The sequence below is a fragment of the Pholis gunnellus genome (genome assembly GCF_910591455.1).
Source record: "Pholis gunnellus genome assembly, chromosome: 22".
NCBI lineage: Eukaryota > Metazoa > Chordata > Actinopteri > Perciformes > Pholidae > Pholis > Pholis gunnellus.
In genome coordinates, this window is record NC_136549.1 from 8707156 (window position 1) to 8728356 (window position 21201).

Below are 21201 nucleotides of genomic sequence, written 5' to 3' on the forward strand. Positions count from 1 at the left end.
TTCATGATGTGTGGATATTAAAGTCTTAACTATTTGTACTTCTCACTGCTATCTGGATTTGTAAATGTGCCACCTTATCCCTCTACCGAGTGCAGCCCTGATTCTGTTCATGTTGACGTGTGATTTAGTAGATAATACGAGTAGCCTTGCCCCTCACGGTAACCCCAGCTCATCAAGACTCAGTCCTTGTTTCTTACTTTCTTCCTGTCACTGCTACTTTTTGTGTGCACTCGCACTACAGTAGCCGTGCCAGGTTTGTACTGCATCCTCGAAGCAGTGCCCCGCGAAGATTAGCCTCGCCTTCACCAGTGCCAACATTGGCTTTTGGCCAGTTTGCTGAAGGTGCCAGCATGGGTTTGGAGCCAGCTTACAAAAGGTCAACATACCCCAGACGGGGATCGAGTGACTTCTGCTGAGCCGCAGTGTCACTCAGAGCGCCACTTTATCGCACACGGTGTCGCACAGGGTGACTTATCTGCTTGCAGTTGATAAGCAGATACTATGTAGAGCGACACAACAGCCTCGCCGGCACTGAAGCATCTGTGTAAATATAGTACCAGGACGAAGTGCATGATATTGTAAAATCCATATAGCTAAAAGTAGCTTAGAAACACTTGTCAGTCATGTTTTGTTGATTTGTGTGCTCGTTTAGGGTTGGACATGGCCATCCATCAGATGCTTGCCGGACGGGTTTTGTCATCAGTACATAGAAGATGGAAGCATACGTAAGTACACTCAACTGACAGGCACATTATAAATACACCCATGGATACATATGGATACATACAGACCTTTTTCCACCCACTCCACATGCTTGAAGATGTAGAAATGTCTGTTTTCGAAATGTGTTACTGAAATTGTATAATTTTTTTCCATTACTCTAACTCGGCAGTGGAATATTATTAACTTCAATTACTGACTTCGCAATGAACAGGCAATACACAGCGTGGGTGTAAAGTATATATAGCTACCAACACATTTGACTTATCATCAAGGTGAGCAGTTAATTAGTTATCTTAATTAAAAAGACCTGTGTCACTTAGAACACATTTTGATAACTGTATTATTTACAATTATTTTCTATTACATCCTAAAAATCCTCAATACCGTGTGTATATAATTCACTTCTTCCTGTGCACACTTGTTGCACAGACTTGCTTGTTGTCATGTGGTTATTTTCATGTTACAGTATGGACAGCATGCTACCTCATACCAGTACCTATGAAGGGTTTCCCAAATGGCATGTATCCATTTAGAAAGGCATCTGGTAAAAGCAGTGAATTGCAATGTGAATCGCCTGAAATGTGTCCTAATGTATTATTAACCTTGTTGTATAGTGCATTTAGTAAGTCACATGAGCAACATGAGCAGGGATAAAATGGACTGTTCGCTATGTTAATTTCACTTAATCCCAGCTCCTGTCAGCAGGCACTAAAAATTGAAACGATAAATGACTCCTTCGAGACAGAGGCAGAGATGGGAGCCTGGTTTTTACATTAAAGACAGCCTGCTAAGGTTCAAAGAGTTGATTTATCCGATACTCAACGTGTAATTCGACTGAAGCTTCCGAAGATTATATTCTTCAAAGATCATAATTCTGACCTTTTTCTTAATGCTACAAGTTCCTCGAAACAACTAAATTACCTTTTTGAAGCAGTCTCCAAATCCAAGAACGAAGAACTGCTGACTGTCCCTCCGGTCTGTGAAGGGTCTTATCTCAAAGTCAGTGACTTATTTTATGAGAAATACTGATAATAATAAAGAGTACGTGGCTGTTAATACACAGTCTGTGAACAAGTGCCAGGATCCTAATACTAAAACCCAGAGATAGCAGATAGAACATGGCTACATATTGGGCACAGAGAGATCTAGGATACTTTTTGCATTTATCAGTAAACATTTTGATGAGGAACTGGTTACTTCTTGTTTTGTGTAATGAAATAAATATACAAATTGTTTCTAAACTCTCTCTGCTGGCGTCATTTGTTATGAGTGGGGCCAACATGTAGTAAAAGAAGTACAAAATGAATCAACATATTTCACCAGACATGTGTAAATGTTGTAAAAGAGCCAAGAAAAAAGTTTAAAGTAGTTTTTCTTTTATTGAAGAAAAGCAAGGAAAGAGAAACATTTCAAATCTCCAATGCCCCACTATTGCAGACATCGTTTGTCTATAAGAATCAAAGACATACTAACTTTGTTCCATTTAGGTGCATTGTAAAGTGATATTGGGCCCATACAACACTGCAAATATACACACATCATACACATAACTGTTAACACTAAATCAGCATTAACTAACGCGTTCATCAATCTAATGTGAATTTCGTCAAAGAAAGAAAATCTTGGATCTGAATGTTCAGATGATCAAATTAAATTCAAGATTTGAAAAGAGACATTTTGTTGTTGATTTTATTAACACAAATGGAATCTCGCCTGATTCACTGATTCAGTGGTTCCCAATCTGGGGGTTGGGAACCACCACAACGGGTCGCAAGAAATATTTAAAGGGCCAGGATTTACATGATAGAAAACACACATTTCTACTACACCTAAGTGCATTTGTCATAATTTCCTCTCGTCATTTAAATAAAAACAAAAACAATCACTGAACTGGTAATAATCTGTAGACTTGCAACAAGTGACATTGGGTCACAAGTAGGAATTGCTTGGTTAGGGGTCACAAATCAAAAAAAGGTTGGGAAACACTGCACTAAGAAGAGCACTTAGAGTTAGAAACAACCAAATATTAAACACACAACCAAACACACGCTAGTGCTGTGGGTAGCATTTCGTTTTATTGCACACATTTTTGTAGCTTCCAATCTTATCTCTAAACTCCCGGACTATCCCTCCATCACCTTGTCTTTCATCCCTCGATGTCCCTTCCACTTATAAAACCACCAGCACAATGAAAACACGTAGAGCGCAAAGAATGCTGGGAAGTCATACAGGAAAACGATGAAGAAGAATCCAGCAACTGTGAGGATGCAGAGTAGACTGAGGATGTATGACACACTCCACCATACGACACTATTGGACTCTTTTAATTTGTCAGAGGAGGAACCCGGATGTGTGTGAGATGTACGGGCTGATGGATTAAAGCTCTCCCTGTGGGAGTCTTCTACTTGTCTGCCTGTGTCCTGACGGGTGACTGATCTTTCCTGTGTTTGAGTGTAGTTTTCCTGATCCTTTGGAGAGCTTTGGGCTGATTCGGTCAATGGCGGCCTTCTCTGAACAGCTACAATTGGGGTTAAATCTTGTCTGAGATGAGCTATTAAATTCAGAGGCTCTGAGAGGAAGTGAGTTTGTTCTGCGGTGGTGAGTGACTGACCTATCTCTTTTGGGGAGTATTCATTGCTCTTAGTGGCTACGGTTTGCTCTGGGCCTCGACAGAGACTTACATTTGGATCTGTTGGCAGATCTGTCAAGGAAAAAACGCCAGAATCAAATGCATCATTGAAGTCCTTCTCAAATGGATCGTGGCAATCTTGTGTAATATCAGGTACATCTGCCAGCTTGCCCTCCTTTCCATCAACAATATCTGTGTCTCTATTAGAGGCCTGTTCTTTCCGACCGAACACCTCCTCCCAAATCCTCCTGACCAAATCGTCTACGAATCTTTCTATGAACATCTCCTCCGATCCAGACTCTATCACTTCAAGTGCGACAGCGTTTTCTGCTGTAATAGGGTCTTTTGTTCCCTCTGACAATTTCCTATATTCAACACGTGGAGAGCCCTCAACTTCTGCTGACAACTCTCGTTCTTTCAATTCAGCTGGTGCATTCTCCGTCTCCCCCTGAGCGTTCTCCGCATTTCCCATCGACTCCCCCGGTACTTCTATTTTCAGCTTTCCAATACTCACCCTCTCATCTTTGTCTCTCTGACTCATATCTTCCTCTGTTCTTTCTAATGTCTCAGGTTGGTGTTGAAGCTCTGCTGAAGTGTCTCTCTTTGCAACGCTCTTCTTCGCCTTCGCTTCTCCTGGGCTTAATTCACAGCCTTCATCCTCTTTCTGACCCTTCATGTCATCCTGGGAATGAGTCCATCTCATTTTTACCACCTCCATGGGGTTCTGGTTGCATTTATCTGTTAGAAAAGGTCTGATTGTATCATGGTCACCTTGAAAGACCTTTTTCATTTCCCTTGATTCCACTGTTTGTCTTGACTGTGGTGCCGGGTTTATTCCCTGTTGCTTCTCAATTATTCCATCACAACTCAAACCTTTTCCTCCCTCACTCTGATCTGAGACTAATACTTGTTCATCTGTTTTAGATTGCACTGCATTTTCCTGTATTTGTGTCAGTGTTGAGTCCTTTGATTTCTCAATGCACTCCTCTTCCCCTGCTCTGATTGACCTTGACTGTTTAATATGCACTTCCGAAATTATTGACGTGTTTCCCCTCTGCCATGATGAATTACGTTGTAAAGCTTTGTCGTAATGTTCCTCATTTAATACCGGAATAATTCCCTCTTCTGCATCAATTGGTGACTTTATTTCATTGATTGCTGTACAAAAGCAAGGTTCCACCTCTGTCTTTTTAGATACTTCCATGTCTTTGTTACTTGATGCAACGTCTTCCCTCTCGGATTCCTCCAATTTGAATTCACTTGCCATAATTTGGCTTTGCCTGAAAGACGTTTGGCTTGAATTGGATTCACCTGCATTTGTCTGTGCAAGTCTTATTTCATTTGTATCACTCTCATTCTCCTGTAATGGATTTTCACTGTTTTGGTTCAGCCTGAATTCCTCATGTTGCTTTTCATCTGCATACCTCTGAGAGTTTTCACACTCCTCTGTTTTCCGTGGCCTAAATATCTCCTCATCTGTAGCCCCTTTATTTTCCATACAGCTACTCCCTTCCTCCATGCCTTGTCTGGATGCGGAAAAGACAAACCTCTCCCCATCCTTTGTCCCCTTTCTGATTGTCCCCCTAAATGCCAGCGTGTCATCCGTCACATTGTGTGCGGTACCTGTAACCTCCCCTTCTCTGCTGGAAGAAAGACCCTCATCCAGCCTCGCTCCCTGCGAGATCCTATCAACGGCGGTGGCATTCTGAGACTCGAGCATTGCCGTCATATCTGTTGTCTCTGACTCCCCTGAGCTTGTTACTAAGTCAGCTGTGTGTGGCGCTAAGGGCTCATCTCCTCCTACTCCTTCTGCTTTCCCTTCTCTTTCTTGCTCCCCGATCGCATGCTTGTGACACTCAGTTGAACTGTCAGGATAGCCCTCGGACACAGGCGTTGCCCCCCTGAGGCAAAATTCCCGGAGAGTGTCTGTTACAGATTTTGACGGTGACCTTTGGGATGCATCTTGTGTCGCTGTGTTGTCATCTCTTGGGCTGTCGACACATGCCTCTGCCGGCTGGTGGTCTTCGGCGTTCGCGGCAACATTAGCCAATGCTATTTGGCAAGTATCTGACAGCAGCTGACATAAAGCTGAGGTGTGCGCATGTGAGGTGGTGGGCGCATCTGCGCCCACCTGAAATTCATGCTCTTGACTGCTTGCTACATATTGAGCGTTGGGCTCTTTATCATTTGAGGGAGACACTAGCGCTGCTGTCTGCAGCCATTCTGACTCTGGAACAGCAGAATGGTCCGTACGGCTTGGCCCATTAAGAAATGCCTGCCATACGTCGCACACGGAGGTTTTTTTATCAGTGGTATCATCTGTACCGTTACCAAAGCTCCCCCACATATCACTAACAGAAGGTGTGTTCTCTATATTTTCCTCTGACGCTTTTGACAGGGTCATTTTAGCTCTTCCGGTCCAGACGTCGTCCATGTCAGCAGCCCCCCACTGATGGTCTTTGTCATTGTTCCAGTCCAGCGTAAGCAGAGGAATCTGGTGGTAGGTGAGCACCTGTGGACTCTCGTTCGATTGTTTCTTTTGGCGTTTATGGAGGAAGCCGGCAGAGTCGCCCCACGGAGTTGTCAAAGGCTGAGAAACCTTCTGGCCATTGGCTGAGTCATGTGAATAAGCCTTTGACGCTCGCTGCCTCCTTTGGGAGAGGAAGTCCTGCACACGTGCCATACGCGCCGCTCTGTGTCGGCTTTTTGTGCTTTCCACCTGTCGAAAAGGCCAAAGGTCAAGCCAAGGGTTAATGCTGGATCTAGTTGAACTATAACTAGATGCTACCAGTTTTGTCGGCCTTTAAGGTCACAAGCTACTTTAAATCCTCATGCTGACTTGATGATAAAACTGGATGCAATGGCCCATTCTGTTTTCTTTCATATGTAACAATACTGGGATGATGAAATGCATTGCAACACTGCTGTAACCTCAGCACATAAGCCTAATTGTGTTTACATCATCACCTTTACTGCACCTTTACAAGCAGGTTGCATTTATTATTAATAGTTTGCAAACTTCAGACATGCTCTCAAGTGTCAGGTCAGCTGACTTTTCAGATATCCTTTTGGGGCCCACTGACCACCGTGTAGTATGACATGCGTCTTCGCTTCAGCTATCATATCTTTGCAGAAACAACACGCATACTTTCTGACTTTATAGTTACAGTTCATGTCTGCAGCTGGAGACATGCTGACTGGCACGGATGGTGAGTTGTGTTGCTGTGAACAGTATTTACTTCTGGGTGAACTTCTCGGTGTTTCATTTTTTACACAGACTTCAAGAAGAGTCTGCTCCTCCAGAAGATGATAAATGAACCTCACCAAAGGTTTGTGTTCTTCCTGGTAAAGTAATGATTGTACATCTGTGCTGTTCTGTCGGTGAGCCTCCTCTGCGTTAAGTGTAGCATCTGCAAAAAACGAAAAAAAAAGAGACAAGGGTCAAAATTTGCTTGCACGCTCACATACACACACACTTAATTCATGCACATGCATGCATGCACACACATTTAAGGAACATTTAAGGAACAATGAACATTTTAAGAACACAATTATATTATTATGGAGGCTATATAACGTGGTGGTAAAATAAATACTGCAACCTGCTCATGAAATCCACTGGAACGGTGAACTCCATGACAGCAGCTAGCTTGTAGTTACAGTGAGGAACAGCACTCCAGGAAGGCCATCATGTTATATAGCCTCCAGAATAATATCTTTTTTTTAAGTGACCGTTGTTCCCCTTTAAGTATACACACCTGCAGCAGCTGTTGATGGGTTACTGGTCTCCCTGGTCTTTTCCTCTGCAGTTCCCATCCTATGGTTGAAAATCAATCAGAAATAACATTACATAAGCTAACAGATGTTTTTTTTTCATTGCAAAATGCAGTTTCAACTTTATGACAAAATGTTGCCAACATTCAAACAGGGGCTGAAATGAAACTCTGTTTTATTCCTGTTTGGCTCTATTTGCCTCTGTGAATGGTGATGCGTGGGATGGTCGAACCATTCCAGCTTTTCAAAGGATATGAGCATTTAAATTACTATAGTCTCATGAAATTGTAAAATAAACGGTCCTCTGCATTTTAACTGAGATCCTCAATCCCCTTTATTCTGCTGTTTTTCTTCGTCTCATCTGTACCGCACCTGCTAAGATTATGATACACAGTAAGAGGCGCACACTAAATACCTGGGATCCTTATTTCCATGCAGAGAGCATATGCTTGTACCAGCAGCCTTTGAAACTGAGACAATATAAATATTAATCGTGTGTAATGTGTTTGTCTGCTGTATTATCCCATTTCCAGAGCTTTTATTCTGCAGCAAGTCAGACCAGAACAAGGGGAATGAATGTCCCTAAAGCAGAAACAAAGCATTTTGTGAATTGGAGTCAAAGAGGAGAAAGTGAGCGGATCTGACTTTCTAAGCCACGGTGAGACGTCATGGAAACCTGGACAGACACCTGACCTTAAATGGGCAATATGTGTTCTGCAGTCCAAACATCCATTACTTAAAAGTTACATAAGAGCTTACTGTAAACACACAATTGCCCTTCCAACTCCCTCCTAATGAGAGAGAGTTTAAACTGGGTCAAATGTCCTGTCAGGGCAAATTAGTTATTTGGGACCTTTTCTTGTGACAAAAATAACTTGTGTGATGTGACTTCCTTCCGCAGAGGCATGTTTAAAAAATAAAAAACGGTTGAGAATTAGCTTCTCTCACCTGATAGCTCTGAGACAGCCCCTCTTGCTCTTGTAGCCGATACTCTTCTTTTGCACTTGAGGCCCACGCTCCTTTACGTGTCCTTTCCGGTGGCAGAACAGCACATAGTTCATTTCCTTGTTATTAGCCCAAAAAGTGCCCACTGAAGTTTCATAGCGTAGACATATCTCCACTCTGGTCCCCTCTATGTCAAAGGGAGGCACCAGAGTATAATTGAAGGTGAATCTGTCTGTTTTCCTATCACTGGATCCAGGCACATACTCCGCTGACAGGTCAAAGTAGCTTGTCCAGCGATCCAGGCTAATCCGGGCATTGACAGACTTGCTGTAGCACAGGTTGACCACCCTGATGAAGCCACGGAGTGTGGTGGTTCCCGGGAGGAGCTCAATGTTTTCGAGCTCAACCATCTGCTCTTGTAGCCTCTGGTCTAGCTCCTCCGGGGATGAGGGAACAGTAAACAGACAGGTTATGGAGAACTCCTCGAAGGGATGGGTCGCCTCATTTTTAGGGGGCTGGCTGACTTCTATCTCTGCTACTTCAGGGTTGTCAAACTCCTTGACTGACACCAGGTTTAGGCCAAATGCATCTGCGAATGACACCTTCCTCCGAATGACCTGTGGGGGCTCCGGTTCGGAGTCCTCGTCCGTTTCATCGTCCGTGGTGGAGCCCATCGGAGATGAGGCCTTCATCCCTCCCTCTTCCCGCTCCCCGTTTCTTTCACTCTCCTCCTCCATAATCTCCCCTTCCTCTTCCAGGCTTGTGCTGTGCAGACCCTCCATAATGCGCGGTGGTCTGAGAGGCAGCTGTCTGCCCGTCCTGCCGTCTGTCTGGCTTGGAGGGTGGCACAGACCAGAGTGCCCCTAGCCTGGCTGCAGTGATACTGTAGAAGGGAGAGCAGGGAGAGGACGTGACTTGACAGATGGAGTTCGGTTACAGCTGAACATTGTGAGTCTGAGCCAAGCCTATTAATAGGACGCATATAACTGGACTAGGGCAGGCCAGTTATCCTCTCAGTTATCCCCGCACAATATGTTTGCTAGTTACAAGATAAATAAAGGGAATTACAGCTTATATAAAGCACTTTAGAGTACAACTCGTGTCTAAACAGGTCCATGTTTGAAATATATTGACAGGGTGTCTATATTTTGCTTCTTCAAATGTGAAAATTGTCCAAGATCCGAGCTAATAATCTGTTTTTTAACTTTGTTGCGGCATAATAAAAAACACAATAATGACATGGCTGAGATGGGACTTTTAATCTGAGTGCGGTGGAACGATACGATGTCTTCTGGTCATGGTGGCAGGTGATAACCGAGACGGTCACGTAACCATATCATTTCATTAGCATGAGAATCCGTGCATGTAAATACACAGCTGGACAGCTTTATGTCAGATGGAGATGGTGCTTCTCTCAGGGTTTGCATGGAATTGGAAACTGAACTAACACTTGCAAGCAATATTCATCAGTGTGAACAATATTTTATTTGATTTAATTTGCTTCAACTTTATTTAGTAAAAATGCAGTTGGTTTTCCAGACTGAAATATCTCACCGTTGATCTCATTGCCATTCAATTTTGTACAGACATTGATGTGTGAATGAATTGTAGTGACTTTGGTGATCCCTCAACTTTTCATCTATAGCGCCACCATCAGGTCAAAATGTTGTTTAGTTCAGAGTTTTGGTTCATGACCAAATGTTAGCGTGCTAACATGCTAAACTAAGATTGTAATCATCAGCATGTTGCCATTGTGAGCATGTTAGCATGCCAACATTAGCATTTAGCTCAAAATACTGCTGCGTTCAGCATCACAGAGCAGCTAGTGCAGCGAGTTACTCGCTGTACAGTAAAGATGCTGTAATGTGTCACATATATTCAGTTACACACACATTGCTGTAAAAAAGTGGCTATCTTTATCCAAGAAACTTTTCAGTTATTGATTGTTCAATGTTAACTATTAGTAACACTGTTTTTTGGAGAATTTACATGTCGTGCAGCAGGATGCTGCAGTGAGTTGACCTGCAGTTGAATAATAAGCAAAGTTAAAGAAGTATCCCCGGCACATTGTCGCCATACCTGCTGCATGGGGAATGCTCTGGAGCTGATTCTGACCTCTGACCTCCATGTGCAGACAGCGAAAAAAGAAAATTCCCCGTTGAGATCGATAATGTCTTAAATTATTATAAGTGCTGGTAATGTGCTTGAAAGGTCTCTGGATTGAGTATCTACAGATCCTCTCGTATCAGTGTGATTGCAGGCAGCCTTCATTCTTTAGGTTCACTGCATCTTGGAACAGAAGACTGAGGATTGTTCTGTTCTTTGGAGCGAGTTGAGTTTTTGTGTGTATGTGTGTGCCACCGTCTCGGATAGGAAGTTCAACTAATCCTCGATGTGCAGTGTAACTATACCCCCAAATCCAGTATATCTTGTAAATAGACTTCAGGGCTGGTTATACAATCCTTCACAGGTAGGTGAGCAGCTCTTTGTCCTCAAAGGACCCTTTGTTCTACGTTTTTTAAGCCAAAGGTTCTCTTGTTACTTTTAATTGCAGTTTTGGACTTTAAATAGTATCAGGAATTCTCATTTGCAACTTTTGTAAAGGCAGATATATGTGAACAAGTGTTAAAAATGCTATATATTAAAAGTTACATACAAGTATTCAAGACACTGCCAACACCTCTATGCATACAGTCTGTAACACTGTAATAATATTCCAAAAGTAATCAGCTGCTACTGATTTTTTTTTAAATTCCATTTTAAGGGTTCACAATTAAACAGTAAGCTGACAAAGTATGAAGAACAACTCGCACGACAAAAAAGGTAATCAAAAGCTAAATCAACACCTCTTTAAAAGCAAACAAATGTGTTTGCTCCAATTATTTAGTGAATTCTATGTCTAATGTATATCAGTAGATGGCACTATGTGATCAGATTAGAAAATATGTCAAATTAGACGACACATCAGCCAAATGAATTTGATCTTCCAGTTTGTGATAATGAGTTCCAACTGTGCAGATTTGTGTTGGAGAAGAAAAAAAAAACATTCAACATAAAGAGAAAGGAGAAATAATAAAACGTCCCAGTTGTTTACAGTCCATTGTCTCATGTTACCTCGGACAGCCTGTTAGCAGAAGTGACCAGTAGGTGGCAGCACGCCACCACAATTCCACCAGACTCGTTTCCTCACTTACTCACTTCCGAGATACAGTTTCCTCCTACTTTTTATTTGATGGATTTTTAATTACCAATAAGGAACTGTTCCACAAACAAAAACACAAAAATCCAATAGATCAAATTATTGCGTGTTAGGCAATAGGCCTACGATACTTCTGTCCCATTTTTACTCCCCGAACAACACTTGTTTTTAGCACATTCATTTTAATTTTTCTCTGACAATTTTTCTTGAAAGCTAGGCCAGTCTTGGGACATTTTGGATATACTGAATAGTAACGGTGCATCATATTCCCATTAATGCCCACCAATGTCGGACAGTTTGATAAGTAAACCTACTGGGAAGGGATCACGCTATTATATGAATATGAATAATAGTCACTAAGATGTCGAGTATTTTTAATGCGTTTACAAAAATCTCCGGGGAAACACATTGGATGCAAACTGTGCTTCTTTCATTAAGGGAAACAAAATGCACAAATCACATTTAGCACAATCAGTCAGTATAAACATCGATATTGACAACATTAAATATAATACAAAAATGTTGACAGTAGAGAGAATAAGACAAAAATACACTTCTTACATTTTTAAAACGTGTCCCCCACCCTTTCTTTTTTTCAGTTGATAATAATCTGGTCATTCATTTCTTGACCGTGAACGTCTCAGCGGTTTGAAAAAAAAGAGAAGAAAAGAAAGACGAGACAGAAGAGAGCAATGCCTTTTAACTACAGTTAAATGTATGATCTCCCATTAAATAGATAAATAGGCCAAATTACCTCGTGAAGGTATGAGAGAGTGGATAAGAAAAAAAAATCCTTCAGTCAAAAAGTACATCTACATCTTCTTGTAATAAAGTATTGATTTAGCAGTGGTTTTATTGGACGACATTGAGAGTGAGTCTCAGGTAGTCTAAACGTATGTTTACATTAAAATACGCAATTGCGTCTGATGATAATTGTAATTCGTAAGATATTACCGTCATTGATCCCCCATCATTTTGCTGTATGCATACACGATCATAAATGCATTCATGTTTCACTGCAAACTGAATTATACGGTGGATGTCAAATATATTTAAAAAATAAAGGCTTATTTAAAAAAGTGTGCCCAAAAATGCCATCCGTGATGCTGAGGTTTAAATCCGGACTTGAAGGATGCTGAAGATATTCTATTTTGTTTCCTGCTTTACACAATCAAAAACATGTTATCTTAATATTATATCGACGTAATTCCCATTGATTCATTTCCCCAACAATGTTTAGCCTTCTCATTTCTTTTTTAGGTTTAAATAGAGTGTGTGAGCGACGTAGTTTACTATACAAATATAACACACAACTTCCTATCAGAATATCAGAATATCTTAAAGATTAGAGAGGAAAAGAATAGGTTGACGTTAGATCTCGGTCACTGTTGAGGAAGGATACCACAGACAAAGTAGACTTGTTGATATATTACAGGAACATCACGGGGATATTTATTGTTTTGTTTGTTTTCATGCTGTTTCCACTTGGAGGTTTTTGCAAGAAAGCGATGTGAAGAATAAACATTCTCAGATAGAGCAACGGGCGCACTCAGCCTGTCTTTCGGTCGGAATAAACCGTCCCGTTACTGGAAGGTTACCGGTTCACTCCCCGACAACAATGCACGACTATCGCGGAAGCTTCCTTGCCACTCAACTCTCAGATATGAGCGAGAAATACCACACCGCGGAACGTTTGAAAAGCGGGAAACAAACTTTTCCTTTTTAATAAATGACTTTTTGTTTACATAGCAGGTGGCCCTGACGTCACACGGGGTCGCAGTACGCCCAAAAATAACAACACACACCTCCGCGCACAAGCAAGTGCCTCCCCTGGGGGTGTGGGGTGTGGGCTGGGGGGGGGGGGGGGGGTCTAGTCCCAAATATACTTGCTTGCTGGGATACTGCTTGATGTGTGTTTGAATCGCAACGAGAAAAGAAAAAAAAACAAGCCGCGTCTTCCTCGCATTGCGCGTCATTCAAACAGGACTCGGTGTACTGCTTTTCCCTCTGTTGCATTAGTAATAACAGCGGCGTTGACGGGAGACAGCAGGAGAGAGTGTGTGTGTCTCCGACAGCGGTGCCCAGCGGAGGAATATTCGAGCTTTTTTTATTTACTCTGCAGCTTGTTGTTCATCTGCGTTATGGTGAACTTGGACAGTCACGTGTGAAGACATCTCTGCAAACACAGAGAACGGCGGCGACTCCTCACCTGGTGTGCCCCTTTTGACTTTTTTCTCCGCGAGGAAAATAAAAAGAAGGCTACCTGCCATTTTTTTTTGTTGTGGTAAGTTTTTCTGCCCTAGAGCATGTTTCCTCTCCGCACTCTTTAGACTTTTTTGAAATTAGGAAGCGGACCGCCGGCCACAAGTTTGTCCTGTGTATGTCTCGCGCTTTGCGACTTGACTTGCGACATCATTATTTACACGTTGCGCGTGGACTTCCTGTGTTTTTTTTTGTTTTTTTTAATTACCGAGCGGCTGTTAACATATTTCACCCAGGCTATTGTAGATCGCCCTTTTCATGTTGGACCTTTTAGACAGCTCTGTCCAGGCTTTGCCTGCTCTGATCGCTGCACGCTGACTTCTGAAAAGGCGAGTTATTGTTTCCCATCTGCACATTGTTTTAACATTTTCATCCAAGTTGTAAACGCGGCTTGCAAATTGTAGCGATTTGTATTTACCACCAAGTGATGAATGACATCTAAAACTAATTTTGAAAGAAGTTGTCAGAAATGTGCTGAATTAGGTAATATTCGGCTGTTGGTAACCTGACATTTTAATTTGATCTACTCACTTTGAACAATATACAATGTCAGATTACATCTGCAATAATGTTCCTGAAAACCATTTTGATATATATTTAGTGTGTGCTGTCATGTATTGGTTATTGTTAAATTGCAGTAATTACTTACAACAAGTAAACAGTGACATAATTATGTGTAATACATCTCGTTATTGTTAAATCCTATACAGATTACATATGGCATATTTTCTTATTTATTAAATAGTCCAGGAATTCTGCAGTTTTGAAATTCCTTCAGTGTTGTAGCCATGGCATTTTCATCTGTGACACACAAGGGTGGCATATAGTTTTAAAATATCTTTTCTTATCGGTCCTCTTGTTTTGAAAATAGCATTGTCACAGTTCCTTAAGGTCAAACCTCTACACAAAAAAAAATGAAATGCATAAAGCACACGATGCACTTATTTGTAATTATCAATGCTTCATCTACATAGTCAATAATCTGTGATTATCAGCAGTCAACACCTTACCGTGCTTGCTTGCTCCATTTTAATATTCCATTTTTGGTCCAGAACCAAACAGGGATGCTGGTAGAATGTATCAGAATTCATGATGATTGATCTAAAATCCTGCCTCATTAATCAAAGCAGTACAAGCTCATAAAGAGCTTCTGCTGAGTCTCTCTATTTCACTCTCTGTGTCTTGCCACTGTTCTCTTGCAATCACTGTGGCCCCAAAAAAAATCAATAGATGTAACTTCTTTTTTTTTTTTTTGGTAAAGAAAAAGGCTAACAAGGCAGTGAGGACTGCTGAACTCTTCGGGCCTGTCCTCTGATCAGCTTTCACCCCTGGATTAGCTGAAGCGACCCTCCTTGTTCCAGCCGCAGGGTGCACAGGTGTTCCCTCCTCAGTTATGCAGGTGTGGGCCAGTCCCCCCCCCCCCCCCTTCACTCAGCAGCTCTCACTCTTCAAAGGCCAGGCGGCAATAAATGCCCCTTGTGAAATATGTCATAGACGGTGCACAATCAGCCCCTTTGTTGAAGAGCCCCCCTGTAATCATTTCTTAAAGCATGTTTAAAACGGTGCTTGTGTACTTGCTGTCGGGGTGTGGGGGGGGGGGCTGCAGTAAGTAAGGTTACTTGCATTTTGTGAAAACAGAATGCATTTTTTTTTTCTCTCTCCCCAAGGCATTGGCAGAGCTGGAGAGAGAGAGAGGCTTGCCATTAGTCTCCCTCCAACACTGACCGTTGTTGGGAGCAGTGCACTTATTACCCCGACTCTCCCCACTCTGCGTCCGTCCTTTGATTGCTGCATTTATCATCGGGCAGTCGTGCTCTACATTATGGTAATAGGAAAATGAATGTCCTCCACAGGATTAATGTGTACACCCTGTCATACGTTTCAATCATTTATCAATATTAAGATTCAGCTTTCAGCTCAGTGAACACTGGTTGATGCATGATTTTTATCTTTAGATATGGAAATTGTTGCTTCCACCTGAGCTGAAGCGGGAAATGCTTTGCCATTTAATTCTTTTTTTTTTTTAATTCTGAGAGTCCTATGAAAAGGCAGTGCTGTGAATGCAGAGACTGCTCTCACTGATAAACACAGACTTCATGCAAAATGGCGACTCCAGGATCACATTCAAGAGTCCAGAAAGGGGATTTTCTGCACAGATCACATCCATTCTGTTCGGAGTCCGAGTACGTCTTAGGCAATGAAACACTTGCTCACTTTTGGATTAGCTTTTTTTTGAATTGCACCATCACCCATCCCCCAACACCTCTGTAATGAAACAGACTGCTCGCTCAGCCCTTGAGGTGTTACTGCATTTTTTGGGGGGAGAAAAATGGGTAAGAAAAACCAAGGGAGTGGTGCAGCAGCTTCACTTTTTTCGAAACATCTCACTGAGCCCATCCACGCGAGCTACACAGTGAGTTTTCAGATACCGCTAACTTGGCCCTGTTACTAAGCTTCAAGGCAATTAAATGGCAAATGTTCAGTTTTTTTTTTTTTTTTTTTATCCCAGTTAACTTCATAGAAATGTTTCCATGACAACCTCCATGCAAGTTAAAGCAACCAGAAGTGATCAAGTTCTTTTTTTTTTCTTTTTTTCCTCCTCCCCTTATCCCCCCCTCTGGTTCCCCCCCCCCCTGTAAGAATGGAATTTGTGTTGACAGTTTTGGCCTTTAATGGCACTTTTGTGCCGCGCAAAAGTATTTGTTTATGCGGATCATATACTGCAGGCTGTCGGCTTCGGAGAGATTGACTTCTCCAGATAAAAGAGTGCATTACATGCTTAAGAGGCCACCCCCTTTTGCACTGTAATTATCCACATCACGGTAATGATGTTTTGTGTGCCACAGTTACTAAGAGTCTTGAGACAGCTCAGACTTTTTTTTAGTTACGCTCTCTGGGTCACTTCTTAAGCCCGACTCGACTCTTGTTGTGAGGGAGAAACGTTGTGACTCTTTTGGCTGGAGAAAGCCGTGCAGGGTGGGGTCAGGGGATGGGGATTAGAAGAGGAGATTGCAGGCTGCCCACACACTCAACTATCTGAGCAAAGAGTCAGCCGGTGACTTATTTTCTTCACGCCGGCTCAATCGTTTCATCTCAGTTCACGATCACACGCGGAATTAGTTTTGAGTTCATTTTTACGGGTTCCGCGTTTTTGCCCGGCCAAGTTTTGAAAAGACTTTTTTTGCGGTTACGTATTTACTTAGACCGAAACAATCAAGTGTCAAAACATCTTGCACAGATTGTTTCTTGCAAATATCACCTCCTACGTCATCCTGCCTCCCTCCCAAGGATTGTAAAAGCCGCGAGATGTGTAGCGTTTGGCTGGTGCGCGTGACCTCGCAGTGTGTCAGATTCTGAAATGGAAAGCGACATGCATGTTGAGTTCGAAAGCAAAAAACGTTTGGTTTGCTGACACAGTATTTCTTCAAAGCTGCGTAAGATAATTTATGCCTCTTCATAAGGTTTAGAGTTCACCTCTTGGCACCGTCGTCTTGACGCTGACCTTGTAGTTAAAAAGTCTCCCGTTGAGCTGACACTCCAAGCAGCCATAAGCTTGGCCTGTGACACTAACTGACTTGTCGGTGTGTTTATCCAATAAACTATGTAGTCATTTGAATCACAGTACACCAACAGCAGCCACAGACTGTTTTTTTTCTCCCTCTACTGTTTTTTTTCTTCTTCTTCCCTTGTTGAGTTAACAATTGCATGTTTACTTGCTGGTCAGTGTGGTGTGAAGGCACGGCAGCTTTTATACGAGTCACGGTCAGATGAACAGTGTCCTGGTGTGAAAAAATGTGTTGGTTTTGTGAGGTCTTGCCCTGAATTAAAGATAGAGGGTCACTCATGGTAAAAGGCAAGGTCGCCGCTGCTCCGACCGCATTCAGCCGTCAGCCTGTCACTCGTAAACAGTCAAACCTCATGTGAGACAGCGCCGTGGGCTAAAAGCGCCGGCTAAAAGTCGACCTTTGTTGAGCGGGCCTTCATCAAGACCTTCTCTGGCATCTTTTAGCAGTGACTCCAGCGTTTGATTATTCGTGGTGTGATGGATTCTGGCTGCTGCACATTTGACAAAAAAAAAAAAAAAACCTTCTTTGGGTCAATCCCAACCGGATTAACGATCTAAAATATAAAGATGGGTTTTTAATGTATGCATTGGCTATAATAGCCGAGCTTCAGCCACAGACCGTTAGTATTTCTGACCAGGATACAGAGGCATCAATACTTAACGCTGTGGCTGTTAACTGTGCCTCACATCTCCAAAGACCTTCCCTCTTTACCCAGAGAGACCCAGAGAAGAAGAAAGGACAAAAAAATGTTTATTTCTAACATGTTGTGAGAGAAAAAAAACATTACGGGGGGGGGGGATTCGTGACAGTAAGAGTTTTTGACAGGCACATTAGGCTGCAGAAAGAGCATCCAGCTCGGGGCTGAGGGCATATGGTGCTGCCTTCTGCCGGCGTAGCTCTAGACCAAGTTACAACACTCGCGCAGGGTCACGACTGTCTCAGGTTTGTTCCTTCTCTCTCACTCGTCTAAATAAAAACAGGAGGAGAAAAAAAAAAAGGGGAAGTGTGGGGGGGTTGGGTGGTGGTGGCGGCGGCGGCGGCGGCAGTGTTGAGTGGGTTTGGCGGGCAAAGGGGTGTTGTACAGTAGCTGCATCTCTCAGTAAAGGACAAAAGGAACGCTTCCAGTCGAGCCCTTTGGGCCAGGTCGTAATTTGGTCCAAATGTGGAGGAGAGACATTTGACATTTTCGGAGATGCATCACTGTTAGTTTGGGTTGTTTCACGGCAACACAATTTTTTTTGTCTCTGGCATGGCAAACAGGGATTTGCATGAATCATAATAGCAGTTATCTGGTTCCAAGTATAGTATAGTGTCGTGTTTTCATCTCCTTTCACCATCTGAACACCCAGCGTGTGCTCTTAGAACACAACCCCGAATCCTACTCTAAACAATTACCTTGTTTTCACCACATTGGCTCTGTTGGGTTTTTTCTACTCTGTAATGTGGAGAGGATGGACTTGGATAATGTGTAGGATGACGCAGGGCTCTGGTCTGAAGACAGCGGATCGGTGGGAGGGTAATTACAGGCTACTGTGCAGCTTTCTGGATTTTCCCCGGATCACGGCTATAGGCCTCGAAGCTCAGCCTCCATTGCTCCTCTCTGAGAAGGAAATCAAATAGCTCCAACATATGGAGGCAGCAAAACAATGGTTTATTTTTATGATATTTGATGAGTGGTTTTTAATTTAGATTGTCACTTCTGGCAAGCAGCAGGGCAGATGGTGCAGACTTGAGTGCCCATTAGAGCCTAAATACCTCCAGGCAGCTGTTGGCCATAAACTTTTTTTATTTTAGTTTTTTCATGCATGCGTGTTTGTTCTTTTTTTTCCTCTGTGCGTTTTCTCTCTTTAACATGGCTTGGGTCAAGAGGAGTCAAACCTGTTACAACACCTGTTTCTACATATGCAAATCTGTTGTTTTGTCATTTCATTAGGCAAGGCGAAAAGACAAGGGTCCCTTGTGGTTGCGAATGCGACTGGCACCGGGCCCAGTTGGCATGCTGCACAGCAGAAAGATGCTCGAGGCGGGGTGAGGGGAGGGACGAGAAGTTGGGTTTCCGTGGCGGAGCGACTCAGCCGTTGGATGCCTTCACATTACAGCTCAATCCGGATGATGGGTTCCAAAAAAAAAAAAATTCCAAGGCCAAGTTGTCTTGGAATTGAGGAGGGGGGGGGGCCCCCATTAACCGTCTTTGTCTTTTCTGTAAAGAGTAGCGGGAAGTGAATGACGGAGGACATGCCCAGTAGCCCCCAAAAAAAAACTGGCACACGCGTGTCTGGCACACGCAACACGCCCCCTCTCCCCCTCCCAGTGTCCCCCCCCCCCCCCAACCTCCTCCTCCTCCTCCTCAACCCTTCATCATCTGGCACTCTCCCGCAGCGCTCGCCTCTTAACCACATGTGCCAGTGCCGGGCCTGCTCTTGCTCCAGGGCTAATTGTTCACTGGTAAACTGCATGCTTGTTGGTGGGGGTCTCCCCTTCATCCAGGCACACTGCTACAAAGCAGGGTGGTGGGTGGGTGGGTGGGTGGGTGGGGGTGCAGATCATGATCTCTCCATGCAGTTTATTTTCGCTGTATAAGTCTGAAGATTGTCGGTTGTAATCCAGCCTGTGCTCTGAATGCAACAAATACACCGTGAAATTAAAGGTTATTGGAGGAGCGTAATGCAAAAGCTCTGTTCGAGATTACCAAAGCTGTTTGCAGACCTGGGGAGAAGGGGGGGGGGGGGGGGGGCGGCAGCAAAGTATGCTGTTTCATGTTTATGACAGTCAGTCCAAGAAGCTCCCTCTGAGATTGGATATGGGTTTTATCATTTTAACAGATATTTATTGATATTCTTTGACTAGCCTGCAGTCCGGTTGTAAAGAAAAAGGACACTGCATTGAGGTTGATTTTGAAGGTTGCTTAAAGTTGATATTACATGTTGAATTTGTGCTCTGTTTGTTTTCTTTTCCACTCGTCCTGTAAATCTCAACCCGTGGCCGTGTCCGGTAATCCGTTACTTGTTCAAATCAAGTGCTATTGTAGTCAATTTCTGAGTGCCTTCCTCAGCCTAGACCAAAGAGTCAGATGGATGGATGGAAAGCCCTAGGACTAGTCCCGGTTGTGAGTTAATCTCATCTGATAACCGAGGCCTTCCTCCTCCTCCCTCTCCTGTCTCTCCTTTCTTTTCTCCGCCTCTCTATCTTCCTCCTCCCTCCTCTACTGTGGCTCGGTGGGTCTTGATTTGTAGTTCTGCTCCTCTCTCGCCGCGCAGACGGCATTAAAGCCAGGCCCCACAAGCCCCCTCTGATATGGGAGAGTTCATTAGAGATGTGCCTTTGATGGGCAGCCTTTTCATGTGACTACCGGTTTTTCAAATACCTTGATGTAGAAGCTTAAGAAGGCATTGTGCAGTAAGCCCTCCTTTTGATGCGACTTATTTAGATCTGCATAGTAAATCAGGGGGGAGTAAATAACCAGCCAACAGATGGAAGCAAGGAGATAAGGCGCCAGCGAACAATCGCATTTGTATTTTGTTATGATGTTGACAGCAGCTAAAATTCACTAATCTAGAGCCACTGATCTGCATTTCAAAGAAATCTCATTTAGCAGCGGGAAGGATAAAGTTCCTCTCATTGTGTCTATTTTATTGCATTCTTCACTAATTTATCTGGCCGGAGATTTAACGTGCAGGGCTCGGCGGTAGGAGCCGGCGTCCGCACGTTGCATAGGGGGTCTTAAATACTGTGAAAGCGGTTACGTCTAGACTGTGAGCTGAGGGTAATTACACGTCTGACCATGAATAGAATGAGTTTGAAGACTCATCTTTCTTCGGGCGGGCCTGAATTGCTCGACTAACACTGATAAGGAGCATTTGGTCCCCATAGAAATATTGCCAGTGACTTTCCATAATGCCCCCCCCCCCCCCCCCCCCCCCCCCCCCCCCCCTCCTTTTACAACACCAAGGATGGTATTTACTTTTAAGATAAAGTTATTGTGTACAGTAATCTGACTTGTTAGCATAATGTCCGCTTTCATCGCAAGGACCCTCCTTTTTCTGCCGCGTGGAAGTATTTGTGGTCCGGGTCTTAAATAGTTTATCTTGACTTAGTGCACGAAC

General features: G+C 43.2%; 1 protein-coding gene across 1 annotated transcript; it reads right to left on the reverse strand.

Annotated features, from left to right (window-relative positions):
• Window positions 1-2104: 2104 nt before the first annotated feature.
• Window positions 2105-8906, reverse strand: ppp1r3aa (protein phosphatase 1, regulatory subunit 3Aa). Its single transcript, XM_079184057.1, has 4 exons — window positions 8075-8906; window positions 7111-7169; window positions 6677-6762; window positions 2105-6071 (listed from the first exon to the last, which is right to left on the reverse strand). Exons 1-4 carry the CDS (start codon window positions 8851-8853, stop codon window positions 2847-2849), a joined length of 4149 nt encoding a protein of 1382 aa, XP_079040183.1. The 5' UTR covers window positions 8854-8906; the 3' UTR covers window positions 2105-2846.
• Between the last annotated feature and the right edge of the window lie 12295 nt (window positions 8907-21201).

Bases quoted from the DNA above. Each gene is read 5' to 3' on its own strand.
- ppp1r3aa (XM_079184057.1), bottom strand. From the start codon at position 8,853: ATGGAGGGTCTGCACAGCACAAGCCTGGAAGAGGAAGGGGAGATTATG. The intron at 6,763-7,110 runs GTGTGTATACTT...CGTTTTTTGCAG, and splicing joins CCCATCAACAGCTGCTGCAG to ATGCTACACTTAACGCAGAG. The intron at 6,072-6,676 runs GTGAGGTTCATT...CCTTTTCGACAG, and splicing joins AGGAAGAACACAAACCTTTG to GTGGAAAGCACAAAAAGCCG.